The sequence below is a fragment of the Netta rufina genome (genome assembly GCF_964035555.1).
Source record: "Netta rufina genome assembly, chromosome: 8".
NCBI lineage: Eukaryota > Metazoa > Chordata > Aves > Anseriformes > Anatidae > Netta > Netta rufina.
The window spans coordinates 13850264-13864685 of NC_140131.1; the positions used below are offsets into that span (position 1 = coordinate 13850264).

At 34.7% G+C, this 14422-nt stretch overlaps 1 protein-coding gene across 3 annotated transcripts in view; it reads left to right on the forward strand.

Moving 5' to 3' along the window:
- Window positions 1-13473, forward strand: part of ADGRL2 (adhesion G protein-coupled receptor L2) — a 158423-nt gene extending 144950 nt beyond the window's left edge. For 2 of the 3 annotated variants that reach the window (XM_084291350.1, XM_084291352.1), the window contains 4 exons: window positions 665-833; window positions 4471-4599; window positions 5019-5115; window positions 11304-13473. In XM_084291350.1, the coding sequence (XP_084147476.1) occupies window positions 665-833; window positions 4471-4599; window positions 5019-5115; window positions 11304-12058 (1150 nt within the window). In that variant the 3' untranslated portion in view covers window positions 12059-13473. The remainder of the gene's footprint in view (window positions 1-664; window positions 834-4470; window positions 4600-5018; window positions 5116-11303) is intronic. The other variant, XM_084291351.1, reaches the window with a different exon arrangement.
- Window positions 13474-14422: the final 949 nt, after the last annotated feature.

Sequence of the window (14422 nt, forward strand, 5' to 3'; positions counted from 1 at the left end):
GCCATTTATCAAGTAAGATCATTAGCTAGATGTGGAATTCACTGACTAAATTCCCTTTCCCTTCCATTCTGTGCCGTTCTCTACAGTTCCTTTTCCTTAACCTATTCATGATGGAATTTTTTTTAGACTATTCTGTAAAGCAATATCCATATTTTTGCCACATTTCAGCAGGGTTTCTTCATGCGGAAGTTAGATCATCTAGCTTCAGTTTAGCCGAGTTTATCAGAGCATTAAAGATTTGGGCTCTAGGCTTTTAATCTGCTGTTTAACCTTTGTGTTACATTATTTGGCGTCATATGGCAGCACCACTGTTTAAAATCTATGGTGTGATTAGAGGCTAAGCCAGATTTATCAATCTCTTTTGTAAAAGCAGATAAGGCAATGGCATAGCTGGGGTTTGCACTATACTTCTGCATTTCAAAATATTTTTGACATCCTATGCAGTTCTTGAAAAAGAAAAAGGTCATATCTACTCTTCCACTGGAGACTAAAAGTACCAAATGGAATTGTTCTTTCTTTAATAGATGAAAGGTTAAACCCAAGGAATTTTTACATTTGAATATGAACCTAGTAAAAATCAACTGCAGGAACTGAAATGTTAATATTGGATTTGGCAACATGCAATCTTATAAGTAATGATAGTAAAACTAATTTTCTTTTACAGATCCTGGGTCCTGGGTGCATTTGCTCTCCTGTGTCTTCTTGGCCTAACGTGGTCATTTGGCCTGCTGTTTATCAACGAGGGGACAGTTGTGATGACTTATCTCTTCACAGTATTTAATGCTTTCCAAGGAATGTTTATTTTCATCTTTCACTGTGCCCTTCAGAAGAAAGTAAGTTACTGAAAACATTAATGTGTGCTACCTAACTCCTTAATAATACCACATATTTTTCTTTAAAAATAGAGAAAAATATATAAGGTTTCAAAAAGAGGAGTATTTTGAAGTAGTTTGGGGCAGGTACTAGGATTCAAAACCAAGTCTTGCTCTTTGTGCATCTGAGAGTCATTTAGCTGCTCTGTGGCCTAGATTGGATTAAAAATGGCTGCAGCATTTCCAACCCAGGCTTGAAAAGTCTTGAGGTTTTGGGAACAAAATTATTATAGAAAATGTTTAACATTGGTAATGTGGTATGTATGATTTTGAATTTATAGCCAAAAGTCCTTTATGTGTTCATGAAACAAATCCTGCCTGCAGCACTGAAAACAAAGAACCATTTACGATATGAGCCCATCTCAGCCTGGAAACACTCTCTCAGATCAAGGCAGAAGACCTCTCTTGAGATCCCATTAAGCTGCCACATAAAGCTACGGGTGATAGGCAGGGATTATGCTATGAGTGCTTGTTCATTACAAAATTAAGAGAGATCTAAAAATTAATTTCATTGTGAACTTCAACACACCTAAGAAAAATAGTAGTCATTAACAGTAGACAACTGCTAACGGGGACAATTTTCTAAATACACCAGCATGACTACTTCTTTTCAAGTGTTTGCTTCCCCCAGCAATCCAACAGCTAAGTGTTCTTAACTGGAAAAACTGGAAGTTCTTGGCAAGCTCCTTCTCTGATGAAGGGGTATGCTAAATTAGTTCTGCTCTCTCTTTCCCATTGGGAACAGTGGGGTCCATACAGAGCATATCTGCTGTGGAGACAGAAAACTTACAGGGGAGAGAGGAACGGACAGGAGAGAAGGAAGTGAAGGGTGCAGCAAGGAGGGATTCTCTTGGGGTTTTCTTCTCCCCTTCTCTTCCCCAGACTGAGAATGGAGAATGTTTCTATGGATGCCTTAGAGATGCTTCAGTAAAGGATAAAAGAAAACTGCTCATAGAAGGCATGGCAAATGAAAATAATGAGAGGAGAGGGGAAGGGTAAATGTCAAAAAAATCACGAACCACATAGCATAGGACAACATGCAATAAATCCTTCATTTGGAAATACCCAACTTGCAATATTTAGGTTCTAAACATTTTTACTAGTTTTAGGCAGGAGACCTAGCAGTTATTAACTCCCATTATAATTAGCTCACCAGAGACATAATTAACTGATATTTATAAAGTGGTTTGAGATCATTGCATAAAGCATTGCTGTGTAAGGGCAAAATCACATTCTTGCGTGTTCTAAACTATACCAGCTCTAAGAGTATCAGTGTCTCTAGATTTAGTGTAAATAATGGCTTTCAGACATGTTTTAGGGAAAGATCTGTGAGACAGAAAGGATTTTATCCAGATGAACATGGCACTGCTCTCGTTTTAACAGAACAAAATAACACTTAGAGAGGAGGTTAAGAAGAGAGGGAAGAAAAGGCACACATTTTCAAAATGCAAATAATTTATAGATTAGGGTTTCATATAATGTTGCCCTTTTTACCACTTGTATTGGACTTGAAAATCAAAAATAGATTCATTTTATATTTCTTTTTACAGCTGGGCATTGTTTTTATATTAAGTGGAGTCAGCAAAAAGCAATATTAAAATACCAGTCAAGTATGAAAAAGCATAACTTGGAGCAATAAGATTTATACCTGAAAGAATGTTAAAGCTGCCATTTAAAATTTTTAAGTTTTGATGCCTTTGACTGGATATTATCCTATCCTCTGTCTGCATAGCTAATGTAGTCTTTTTATTCTTTTATTACTAGTTGGTCACTAAATTGAACAGAGAAACAGAATTGTGAAAATGAAAACTATTATGTTTCCAGTTCTGACAGGATGATAGTGCTGTTGCTTCCATCAGTTTCCAACAAGCTATAATTTAGCAATAATGACAGAGGAATGCACAGTGCTGACAGATAATGTACATTTACAGCAATATAGGCATTAGACAAAAACAGCCCTGGGGGTGGTATTTGGGTGAAAATATAGTTTTGATTGCTATTGTCTCTACTATGTAGTGTTTTGAAGCATTTAATATCCATTAATGTTCAGGAATGTATTTTCTTAGGTGTTATACCCTCTAGTGATGATATATATAAACTTATATTTTTCAGAATACAAAGTTAAAGATTATAATTCTGTGTCCACGCATTTCTGTTTTCATTTTTGTAAATGTGTGTTTTGTGCTGTTGTAGGTAGGGGTTCATTTAAAATATGTAAAATATACTTAAGAAAGTTGAGTTGTTATCCCTAGATTGAAATTAAAGCACTAACCGTTCAGTTTGCTCAACCTTGTTGTAGTTTGTAGAAACATCACATTATGTATTCCATCATTAAAATTCTTGAAATACTGAAAAAAACACATGGCATACACAAATCTACACTATGAATTTTTTGCATTTTCCCCTCTCCCCTTTTTTGGTTTTACATACACATAGTTTTATTTCTGTCCCATATATTTTGTAGGCCAAGCAGAATTCACAGATTAGCTGAAACCTCAATTCTCAGAGAAACTTAGGAGTCTCATTAATATAGGTGAAACTCTTGGATTACCAAGTATCTGGTGGAAGATTTATGAATTTAAACTTAGATATCTTTACAAGTTTTATCCGATGTTTCTTTCACTGATGCTGTCATGTTGCCAAGATGTGTGTATCCTGATTACTTCTATCACAATGTTAATATATATAAATTACAAAACGAAAGTTTCCAGTAGTTCATTGGAAAGAGAAGGTGAATAAATGCAGGTCAAATAAAAAAAAAACAAAACAATAAAAGAAACAAAGAATACCACCAGTTCTGTTACTCTATCAGAGAAAAGTTTTGTTTGAACACACTCATCAAGTGTGTTCAGACTTCTGGGGTCAGCAAAGACAAAGATTTTATTTTTTTGTCCTAAAAGCAAAATATGCTTAATTTCTCAGCCTTTCTGTTTCAAATTCTGGGTCAGAGCCCCTGCTGGTGCCCCCACAACTGCAGATGGCTCTGTGCTGGGAGGGGGCGGTGGTGATTGTGAGCCTTGCATAAACCTGAAGCAGGTGTGACCAATGAACTAGTAACTGTTTGAGTTACCCAACCTAACTTTATATGAAAACTTTTTTATATAGTCCTTGCAATTTAGAGTCCAATGGAAAGGATAATTTAAATGGGTAATGTCAAGAAACACAAAGATACCTCAGCCCTTCTTGCATGATAGGATGTTGCATGATAGGATGGGAAGATGAGCTTTCTATGGTTTATGTACTAAAAGCTAATACAAAAAGGACTGTTTTCATCCAACATTCAGTTCAGGTAAACTTAACTATACTAATCTACAATTTGAAGACAAAAATAATCCCATAATAACTCAGTAGCTATTATTCAAACACATCTGAATGAAGTACATGTGTACTTCAGAAATAATCTGTTAAAAAAAACCTGGGTGACTGCCATTGAGTAAGGTAGAATATCTGATTTTGTTAATGGCCAGCATTTCAATAGACAAGAATTATCCATTTGCTTGAAAAACAGTTGAGTATTTTCAATGCAAGATTCATGTCTTTTTGCCAGTGGAGATATTTGATGCTATTTTTTGCGCTAAGTGTTTTTATGTCCTCTTAGGTACGTAAGGAATATGGGAAATGCTTCCGACATTCCTACTGCTGTGGTGGACTACCAACTGAGAGTCCTCACAGTTCAGTGAAGGCATCAACAACAAGAACTAGTGCTCGATATTCCTCCGGCACTCAGGTAACAAAGATTTTGACAGCAATTTTTAATTAAACTTATTTATAAAAAGCCTACTGAGATGTGTTGCAAAAGTACTAATTGTCTTTTCATTATTATCATTTAGATGGCAAATACACACTTGTATATACTTGAATTGATTTCTTTGTAAAGATTTCCTTTTGGTTTGGACTAAAGCAAACACCTTACTTTTTATTGTAATTAGGGGCTGGTTTAGTGGAAAGTTTATACCATCATGTTTCATCTAAATGAAATTTAATAAACTAGACTTATAATAACAAAAGATGGAATTTCACGCTGTGCTAGAAGAATGGCTTACTTTAGACCAAAAGAAATACAAATACTCTACATAATAGCACATAGGTCAGAAAAAATCTTTCTGTGACTTACCATGCTTCTGTCTCATTGCTTTATGTTAACAGAGTCGTATAAGGAGGATGTGGAATGACACTGTGAGAAAACAATCTGAATCTTCTTTTATCTCAGGTGACATCAACAGCACTTCAACGCTTAATCAAGGTCAGTCACTGGGAACATTTCAGTTCTAGAAGACTTAAATTTTATACAGATTTTATATCATTTAATTTAACACAGAAGAATTTAAAAGAATGTGTTGAAAAATAATCTGGAACAAATGTTCTCTAAAAGCAGAGTTTTAAAGTCATGCACCAGCACATTTTAAAACCATTTTCCCTCAGCTGGCCCCCACTATATAAGTTGAATTCCTCCATTTGTGGGAGTGTATTTAAATAAGTTTCATCAATAATTTAATTTAAAAGCAAGATCATAATTTTAAATCCTTCCTAACCTTTATAGGTTAAATCTGAAACAGAAATATGAGTGCAGTAACATTTTAATGCATATTTGACTATGATTTTTAGGTGCAGAAATTTTCCCAGTGAAATCCAATTGATATCATTTCTATGCAAAAGATGTCTGTAAAGCATTTATCTTTTTTATTTCAAAGAGCATCGTACCTGTCACATGGGATAGAATCCAGAATCAGGCACAGAGAAGCCAGAACTTCAAATTTCTTATCTCAAATAGATTTTGAAATCTGTAACTTCATTTTCATATCCAGTTACAAGGGTATTAACCAAGACAGAATGTCCCTTCCTTGTTCTCCTTGTTTTATTTATTTATTTTTTTATTTAAAAACAAACAAACAACAAACAACAAACAAACAAAAAAAACATTTTAAGCTAAGTAATGGAGGGAAAGGCTGCTTTGTGGAAGCTAAGCTCACAGTTTATTCTTCCACTCACATCCTTAAGAGAAGAACACATAGTTCTGACCAGTTCCTGCTCAACTCAGAAAGTTTCAAATAGAAAATTCACTACTGTTAGGGCTGCTGTAAAGCTCCCATGAACCATGGCTGGCAAATTTTCCTACCTTGTGCTTTTTTTAAGATTCAGTGGCTGGGACCTGTACTTAACTCATATTTATTTTAGAAGTAAAAAATGTGGTACTTTGCAAAAGAGAAAATTTCAAAAAGCATAATCCTACTTCTGCTGTTTGGTGTATAAAGATGGATGAGACTTGTGTGTCTCACTGCTCCCCTCACCTGAATCATTATTATCCTCTGGTAAAACCAAAATTAACTAATATTTCCTAAGTAGATTTTTTTTTTCATTTATTAAAACCCCATATATATGCCAGAATCCCAGATAAAAGTCTGGGATTTCCTGCTGCAACTCAGGTAATTCAGAGTTGAGCACAGATCTTGGAATTTTCTCCCTGCTTTGGAACTCCAGTCTCAAGTCACCTGAGATGCTCTGTCATGAGTAGAAAAAAATGATACTGTCATGATTCAACTGTAATAATTTTACTATCTTAGTATGCATGTAAGGGTAGCTTAGTAATTATTGGCAAGTATCATTTCATAAAATTCAAGGTTTTAAAGGTGGCAAACTATTTGAATTGAAAAACAAAGTTCTCTTACTATAAATTACGGGTAATAATTCAAACCAAGATAAAACATATTACACAAAAAAAAAAAAGTCAAAACGTATTTGAGCTAGTATTTCTAGTAGTAAATAGATAACAACTGAAAAAAAGCTATGATAAAAACTTTCTTAGTTGTTCACTGGTATAAACTTTCAAATAACATTGGCATAATCAGGCAATAAGTCTCTGAATCTTAGAATTATCTGCTTCTTTGAACTACCAAGTACCTATGGTAGTACAAAAGCATTAATATTTGAAATATATACTGCCTTTTCTATTGCCAAATAAAAATATAGTATAAAAATATAGTTGGCTCTTTATTTGTACTTTAGTCTATGATGCAATCCTGATGCATTGCTGTGCAATGCAGTAGAAAAGGAAGTAGAATTTTACTTTAATGAAGTGTTTAAAGTAAGTTTTAAATGATAGTTTTTCATGGTGTTTTTCTTTTTTCTTCTTTTTTTTTTCTTCCTTTTTTTTTTCCTGTGTGTGTGCATGTCAATTTTCCAAACAATTACTCTTCTGGTAACTAGAAATCAGAGCTAATAGACTCTATAGTTTTCAAATGATGCTTAATTTTTTTTCTAATTCTTCTGAATTGTTTAAATGGTATTACACTAACATGTAAACTATGTTCTAAAAAATCTGTTAATTCCTGTAGTATCTTGCTTCATGTTACACTGTTTGTAAACTGCTTGTTTAAAGAAAAGTTGTCATTCAAGGAATTCTTTTTTTAAAACCTGGCAGATAAATTTGCTTTCCCCTCAGCATGCATACTTTTGCATATACTAAGATATGCTTGCAGTTTGTCATCCACTGTCTGTTTGAAAACAGCAATTCCCTTCCACTCTCTGTGTGTTTGTCATAAAGTGAATAACAGCTCTGATCCATCATAAGACATTTTTCAATGCATTTAAATTCAAGAAATTCAGTTCTCTCAATTCTGGGCAGAAGTGTTCCATAATATCATTTTAGAAGTTACCATAGCTTTATGTAGTACCTTGATCTCTACACATTTAATTGCTATTCTTGTGTAACTGTGATTTTGTATACATTAGTAAGTGTCACTCTCACCAGATGTTTACTTTGGGGATTTGGACAGCACCTGTGAATTACTGGCATCTAACTATATTTTTCTACTCCCATTTCAAATACATAGCTCAAATACATTCAGAAATTTTCATCTGAATTACATTTGACAAGTTCTACATGATTCATGATGAATAAAAAATATTCTTTATTGAAATTGTCAGAATAAAATTAAAGAACTGACTTTTTTTCTGTTTCTTTTGCTTTAGGAATGACTGGCAATTACCTACTAACAAACCCTCTTCTTCGACCACACGGCACTAACAACCCCTATAACACATTGCTCGCTGAAACTGTTGTATGTAATGCCCCTTCAGCTCCTGTGTTTAACTCACCAGGTGTGCTTATACTTCCTGAGTAAAACCGCTTTTCTTGGCTCGCTCCAAATCCCTTCTTTTCCCTAGATAGAAACTCAAGTTGCAATACCCTAGCTATACATTCTGAATTTCTGTCAGTTTGAGAAATACAGTGTTGCCTATGTCAGCTTGTAAAACTGCACTATATTATAGTAATGCCTTTGCCGTAACAGTATTTACCAATAATTATCCATGTTTTTAACACAGGTGGCATAAATCTTAATATACTATTACAGGACTGACATCACATGGTCTGAGAGCCCATCTTCAAGATATATATCACTTAGAGGTATCATGTCTATGCAATGTAAGGTTGACTCAAAAGCTTGCTGAGAAAAACATGTTCATGGAACAGATTAGATACTAAAGCAGTGCAAGGCATCTTGACACCTTTGGATACTCCAGTGTAGAAAATTGTATCCAGCGTCAAACAGATCTATAGTATAGTGCAGCTTTATGGTAGATCATTTCTTTTAGGAAAATCTTGAGATTAACAGTTAGAACAGTTTAGTTCTGAATGAATAAAGGGTGTCATCACTTACCTAACATTTTGTTGTTAGAGTATCTAGTTGCTTTTTCTAACTACAGTGCAATTCATCAGTAAATATCTAGCAGTTACTGTTAGATGAATCATAAGATCACTTTAGTGTAACTGGAACGATAAATCTTTGGTAAAGTGCTCATAAGACCTTGTTTCCAGTTTTTATTTCAAGTTTCTTTTTTAACTGTACTGTAGTTTCTATTTTCATTCTCTTGTTTTCTTACTTTCCTTATGCTTTCCTCTAGCAACCTACAGAGAGACAAGTATGGGAGTAAAACTTAACTTTGCCTATCAAATGTAAATTTTTTCAGCATGATTTTTAATGGGCACAATTAAAACATAACTAGCGGTCATGAAGTAGACTCAGCGGGCAAGTGGTTCACAATTTGCAAATGAAATGTTTCCACATTCAAAAAGTACTTGCATACTGCTTTTTGGAAAACAACATGAGGTCTGTAGCAAACCCTATTGGTAACAGAAGTTATGGAATGCTGAAATAATTTGCTTTTTAAAACCAAAGCAGTGTCAAGCCGAAATACTTAACAATTTACTTATATTTTTACATTCCCACGGTAATCTTGCTACAGGCTATGGAAAGATTTCAAATGAATTACCTGATCATGGGCAACAAAATTTGCCTCATCAAACCAATTTAAATATATTCTAGCATGCTTAACTCTGCAGTGTATCATAGAAAACTCATTGTGGATTATCAGATATATTTTGGTATCTGTTTAGAAAAAGAAAAGGGAATTAAAATTATAGAATTAAATCACTTTCATGAGGGAAATGAGTGCCAGCATGTGGTCCATGTGTTGTCTACTTTTATAAATGCCATATGTTCTGAGCAGCTAAATCCTTTGCAAGAAAAATCTTGGAACATATATGAAATTGCAGAACTATAAAACTGTTTAATCAAAGCTTAAAGAGACCTTTCAAACAACCCTCATCACTGTTTAAATCAATACACATGAAGAGGAGCTAACAATAACACCAATACAAAATGATTTGCAAATTATTTAGAATTTATTTGGAGATTATTACTCCGTTTTCTAAAGTTGAAGACAAAAATCTTTTCTTGAGAAAATGCAATTACTTTTTAATTGAAAACAATATTTTCCAGAGAAGATGGAATTTTCTAGGATAAGCTGCAGCTTTAATTATGAAAAACAAAATAAAACAAACAAACAAAAAAAAACACAGGAAAATACATCTTTTCCAAAACAACTTTTTCTTATACTCCTCCAAGCCTTGCATATAATGCAGCAGCCTCACAGTGGTCAGTCTCATTTCAGTAAAGTCACTCCATTCTTTCTTTACTTCTAGACATATCTGTAGATAAAGTGATTTTCTAGGAATGCTCTAACCATTCAACTTTCCATGGTTCAGACTGTTTAGTTTCTTTCAAAGTTTGTTTTTTTTTTTTTTTTTTTTTTTTCCTTTGCTTGGGAAGCACTGTGCTGTCATAGTTTACATGTCTTTGTGTCTATAGGAAATCCTTTTCTTTATTGTGCCCCCCCCCCAAAAAAAAAAAAAAAGCCAAAATCAAAAACATAAAGACCTTAATCATCATAAGACTTCATTTTTTTTCCCCCTTAACTTCTTTCCATGTTTCTAAAGGACTTACCCGATCTGTCATTTCTTCAGCAGCTATGAGGTATCAGCCATTGCTGATTTCCTCTTCCCATTCCACAACTAATATTTATTCTTTGGTTTAATTTCTGTGACCCATACTTACAGAAATTCCTAACATTTCTGCATTTGACTTCCATGGCCATGGTAACTGTGGGCCTAACTCTTAATTAACGATTCTGGTTCATTCAGTGCTGTCACTGTGACTGATGCAGACTGCAGGCAAACTTTGACCTTTAGAAGCCTGGGGCCATTGTTGGCAGACAGAATATTAGTGCAAAAAAATTACATTAAGTGGGAAAAGAAAAGCTGTTATTGCTTCGTAATCTAATTTGCTGAACCCTTGCTCTGACTAAGTTGCTGAGAAGCTCAGTAATTCTTCATCATGTTACAATAAATCATTTTACTTTCTTTTATATATCAGCTACTCTTAGGCCAGATAGCCTGAGCAGACAGACATGATGTGAGTTGTCCAAAGTGAGTCATTCCACCTGCTGTCTATCGTGTTGTTGGATGGTGCTTGTGGGCCCTGGTCCCTGTAGTGTGAAAGATGGCTGTCCTTGTTTAACATAAATTCTTTGTATTTATCCATTTTTTTCATTCTTTTCTTTACTTCATCTCAAAAAAAAAAAAAAAAAGGAAAAATGTTAGAAATGTTGTTAAGTAGTTGCTTGCCAGTTATGTGGGTTTATGTTGTACATTTACCTTCAGTTATGTCTGTGATCTAATTCCTTTTTAATTTAGTGTCGTTTAGGACAAATTCTGTTAATTTTCTTTTTCTAAATCATGGTGGTGTACTTCAAAACATAGATGTTTCCAAATGAATTGCTTTGCATTACATATGCAAGGGCATGGAGTGATCAGTTCCTTGTGGAAGAGTCACAGAATTGACATTAAATTAAGAAATTAAAATGCCACTATTCCCCACAGGAAATACATGTTACTATTTTAAAATGCATCTTTCATATAAAGTGTGCAACTGTTTACATTTGAGAATGTTCAATAACCTTACTTTTCTCAAGTCTTACTTTCAAGTACAACTTTGTCCTGAACTACATTAAAGAATTTGTTTAAGAAAAAAAAAAAAAAAAGTGATGAAATAGACATCAGGCAATAACCAGAGCTGTCCTTTTCTGTTTCAGGACATTCACTGAACAATGCCAGGGATACAAGTGCCATGGATACTCTACCGCTAAATGGTAATTTCAACAACAGCTACTCATTGCGCAACGGAGACTATAACGACAGTGTGCAAGTTGTAGACTGTGGACTAAGCCTGAATGATACTGCTTTTGAGAAAATGATCATTTCAGAATTAGTGCACAACAACCTGCGAGGCAGCAGCAAGAACCATAACCTGGAGCGCACACTGCCAGCCAAGGCTGTGATCGGCGGGAGCAGTAGCGAAGATGACGCCATCGTGGCAGATGCCTCATCTTTGATGCACAGTGACACCCCTGGGCTGGAACTCCACCACAAAGAGCTTGAGGCCCCACTCATTCCTCAGCGGACTCACTCCCTTCTGTACCAGCCCCAGAAGAAAGTGAAGACCGAGGGAACCGACAGCTACGTCTCACAACTGACAGCCGAGGCTGACGACCACCTCCAGTCCCCCAACAGAGACTCTCTTTACACGAGCATGCCCAATCTCAGAGACTCTCCATATCCAGAGAGCAGCCCCGACGTTGAAGAAGATCTCTCTCCCTCCAGGAGGAGTGAAAATGAGGACATTTACTACAAGAGTATGCCAAATCTAGGAGCTGGCCATCAGCTTCAGATGTACTATCAAATCAGCAGGGGTAATAGCGACGGCTATATAATTCCCATTAACAAGGAAGGATGTATTCCAGAAGGGGATGTTAGAGAAGGACAAATGCAGCTAGTGACAAGCCTTTAATAGTGTAGCAAAGAGATATTAAAGGCCACATACAAGTATTAAAAGACTTAATTGGCCCTGTGCAGGCTCCCTCGTATCTGCTTGAAGAGACAATTCTGTTGACCCTGTGGTTCTCCGGTGAAACGGGGATTACTGGACCTCGCAGTTCTGTGAATTTTTATAAAACAAAAACTTTGTATATACACAGAGTATACTAAAATGAATTATTTGTTACAAAGAAAAAAAATACCAACAAGGTATTTTAAGATATCTTCTGCTGCTGAATTTAACAAAATTGTGAAAAAAAAAAAAAAAAGAAAAAGAAACACTTTCCAGCCATTTTACTGCAGCAGTTTGTGAACTAAATTTGTAAATATGGCTGCACCGTTTTTTTTTTTTTTTTCCTAGGCCTACATTGTATTATATACAAGGCGTAGGCTCTAAAATCCTGTGGGACAAATTTACTGTACCTTACTATTCCTGACAAGACTTGCAAAAGCAGGAGAGATATTCTGCATCAGTTTGCAGTTCACTGCAAATCTTTTCCATTAAGGCAAAGATTGAATACATGTCTAACCACTAGCAATCAAGCCACAGGCCTTATTTCATATATTTCCTCAACTGTACAATGAACCGTTCTCATGAAAAAAATGGCTAAAGAAATTATATTTTGTTCTATTGCTAGGGTAAAATAAATACATTTGTGTCCAACTGAAATATAATTGTCATAAAAAATAATTTTAAAGAGTTTGAAGAAAATATTGTGAAAAGCTCTTGGTTGCACATACGTTATAAACTGTTTTTCTTACACTCTGTTCATAGTACAGTAGTATATTAAAAATGCAAGTTCTACCTGTTTTCACTTATTTTTCACTGTAAACAGTGTTCTGCTTTGACAAGTTAGTTTTTATTCTTTTTTTTTTTTTTTTAATTTTATTGCCAAAAACATGATTTGGGGAGAAAATTGTTTTAGAAGCCAATTATGCCAAGCCTTGCACAAATTTGGTATAGCTAACAAAGATTGTAACTGAATTCCCTGTTCATTCTTTAATCAGGGTTGGGTGGTAAGGGGTAAAGGGGACACTGGACACTTCTCACAAGCTTTCTCATGAATAAAAGGTGCCTGTCCTTTAAAAAGATAAATAAAACATAACTATTACTCTTCCATATTCCTTCTGCCTATATTTAGTAATTAATTTATTTTATGATAAAAATATAATGAAATGTAAATTGTTTCAACAAAATTCTGCTTTTTCATCCCTTTGTGTAAACCTGTTAATAATGAGCCCATCACTAATATCCAGTGTAAAGTTTAACACCTGTTTGACAGTAAATAAATGTGAATTTTTTTTCCAAATAGGTAAAATGTGCATTATTATGTACGAAGCATAATTGGCATCAGCAGTCTTTTGACCCAGCTGTATCCTGCTTAGAATGGCTTCTTTACATTTCATGATTTAAGTGTTGAGAGTACAATGGAAACTGTCTATGTAGTTCGACAGAAAAGAGTTCATCTTTACTTACTATTTATTACCTTAGTCACAATTGAATAGGATCAAACTCAGATATAGCAGGGTCATTAGGAAAATGTACTGTAATTTCATATATTTACATAACTTTTAAGTAGGCATCTGTACTGAAATCAAAAATAAGGTGGTAAACACCACCATCGTATTCTCAGCAACAATAATTAGCAGTTAATTATTAGTGATGAAGATATAGTCTTATAATGGGGAAAACGTGAGTAAGCAGCATTTGGATAGCACTCCTGTGCAAATAATCTGCTGTGCAAATAATCCATCACAGCACCACTTTAAGTTAGAAAAATAAGCATGACTGCCCCATTTTTATCAGACTAGAAAACTGCAGAAGGCAGCTGATGCCCAAGATGTTATCAACAAATTGGTGGCAAAATTGGAAGTCTGAAGTCTTTGTTCCCAAGCCTTTTTTGTCCCTCTCAACCAGAGCTTCTCAAAGATAACACCAAGGACTTCATTTTTTTTCAACTTCCAAAAGTGTGTTCTTTCATAGCACAGAGGCCATGTTTTCATATGTGGCACCTGCGACTATATGTATGACAACAGCAAAAATTCATTTGAAAGCCTTTTAAATTCTGTTAGCTTCTAATGTGCTGGAATATAAGAATACTCCATTTGGAATGTGTATCGATACACACTGGTTTTGTGTAGGTGCATTTTGAAAAAGTTTGGATTTCAAAAAAATATTTTGGGCAAGACTTTGTGGTGTTGAGACAATTCAAACTTTGTAAAAAAATATCCGAGATGAGATGGAACCTCAGAGTTCAGATAACCTCAGTATGTCTGTAATTGGGACTGTGGCACTGTAGCAATTGTTGAAGACAAAGGCATGTTTACCTTACCCTCC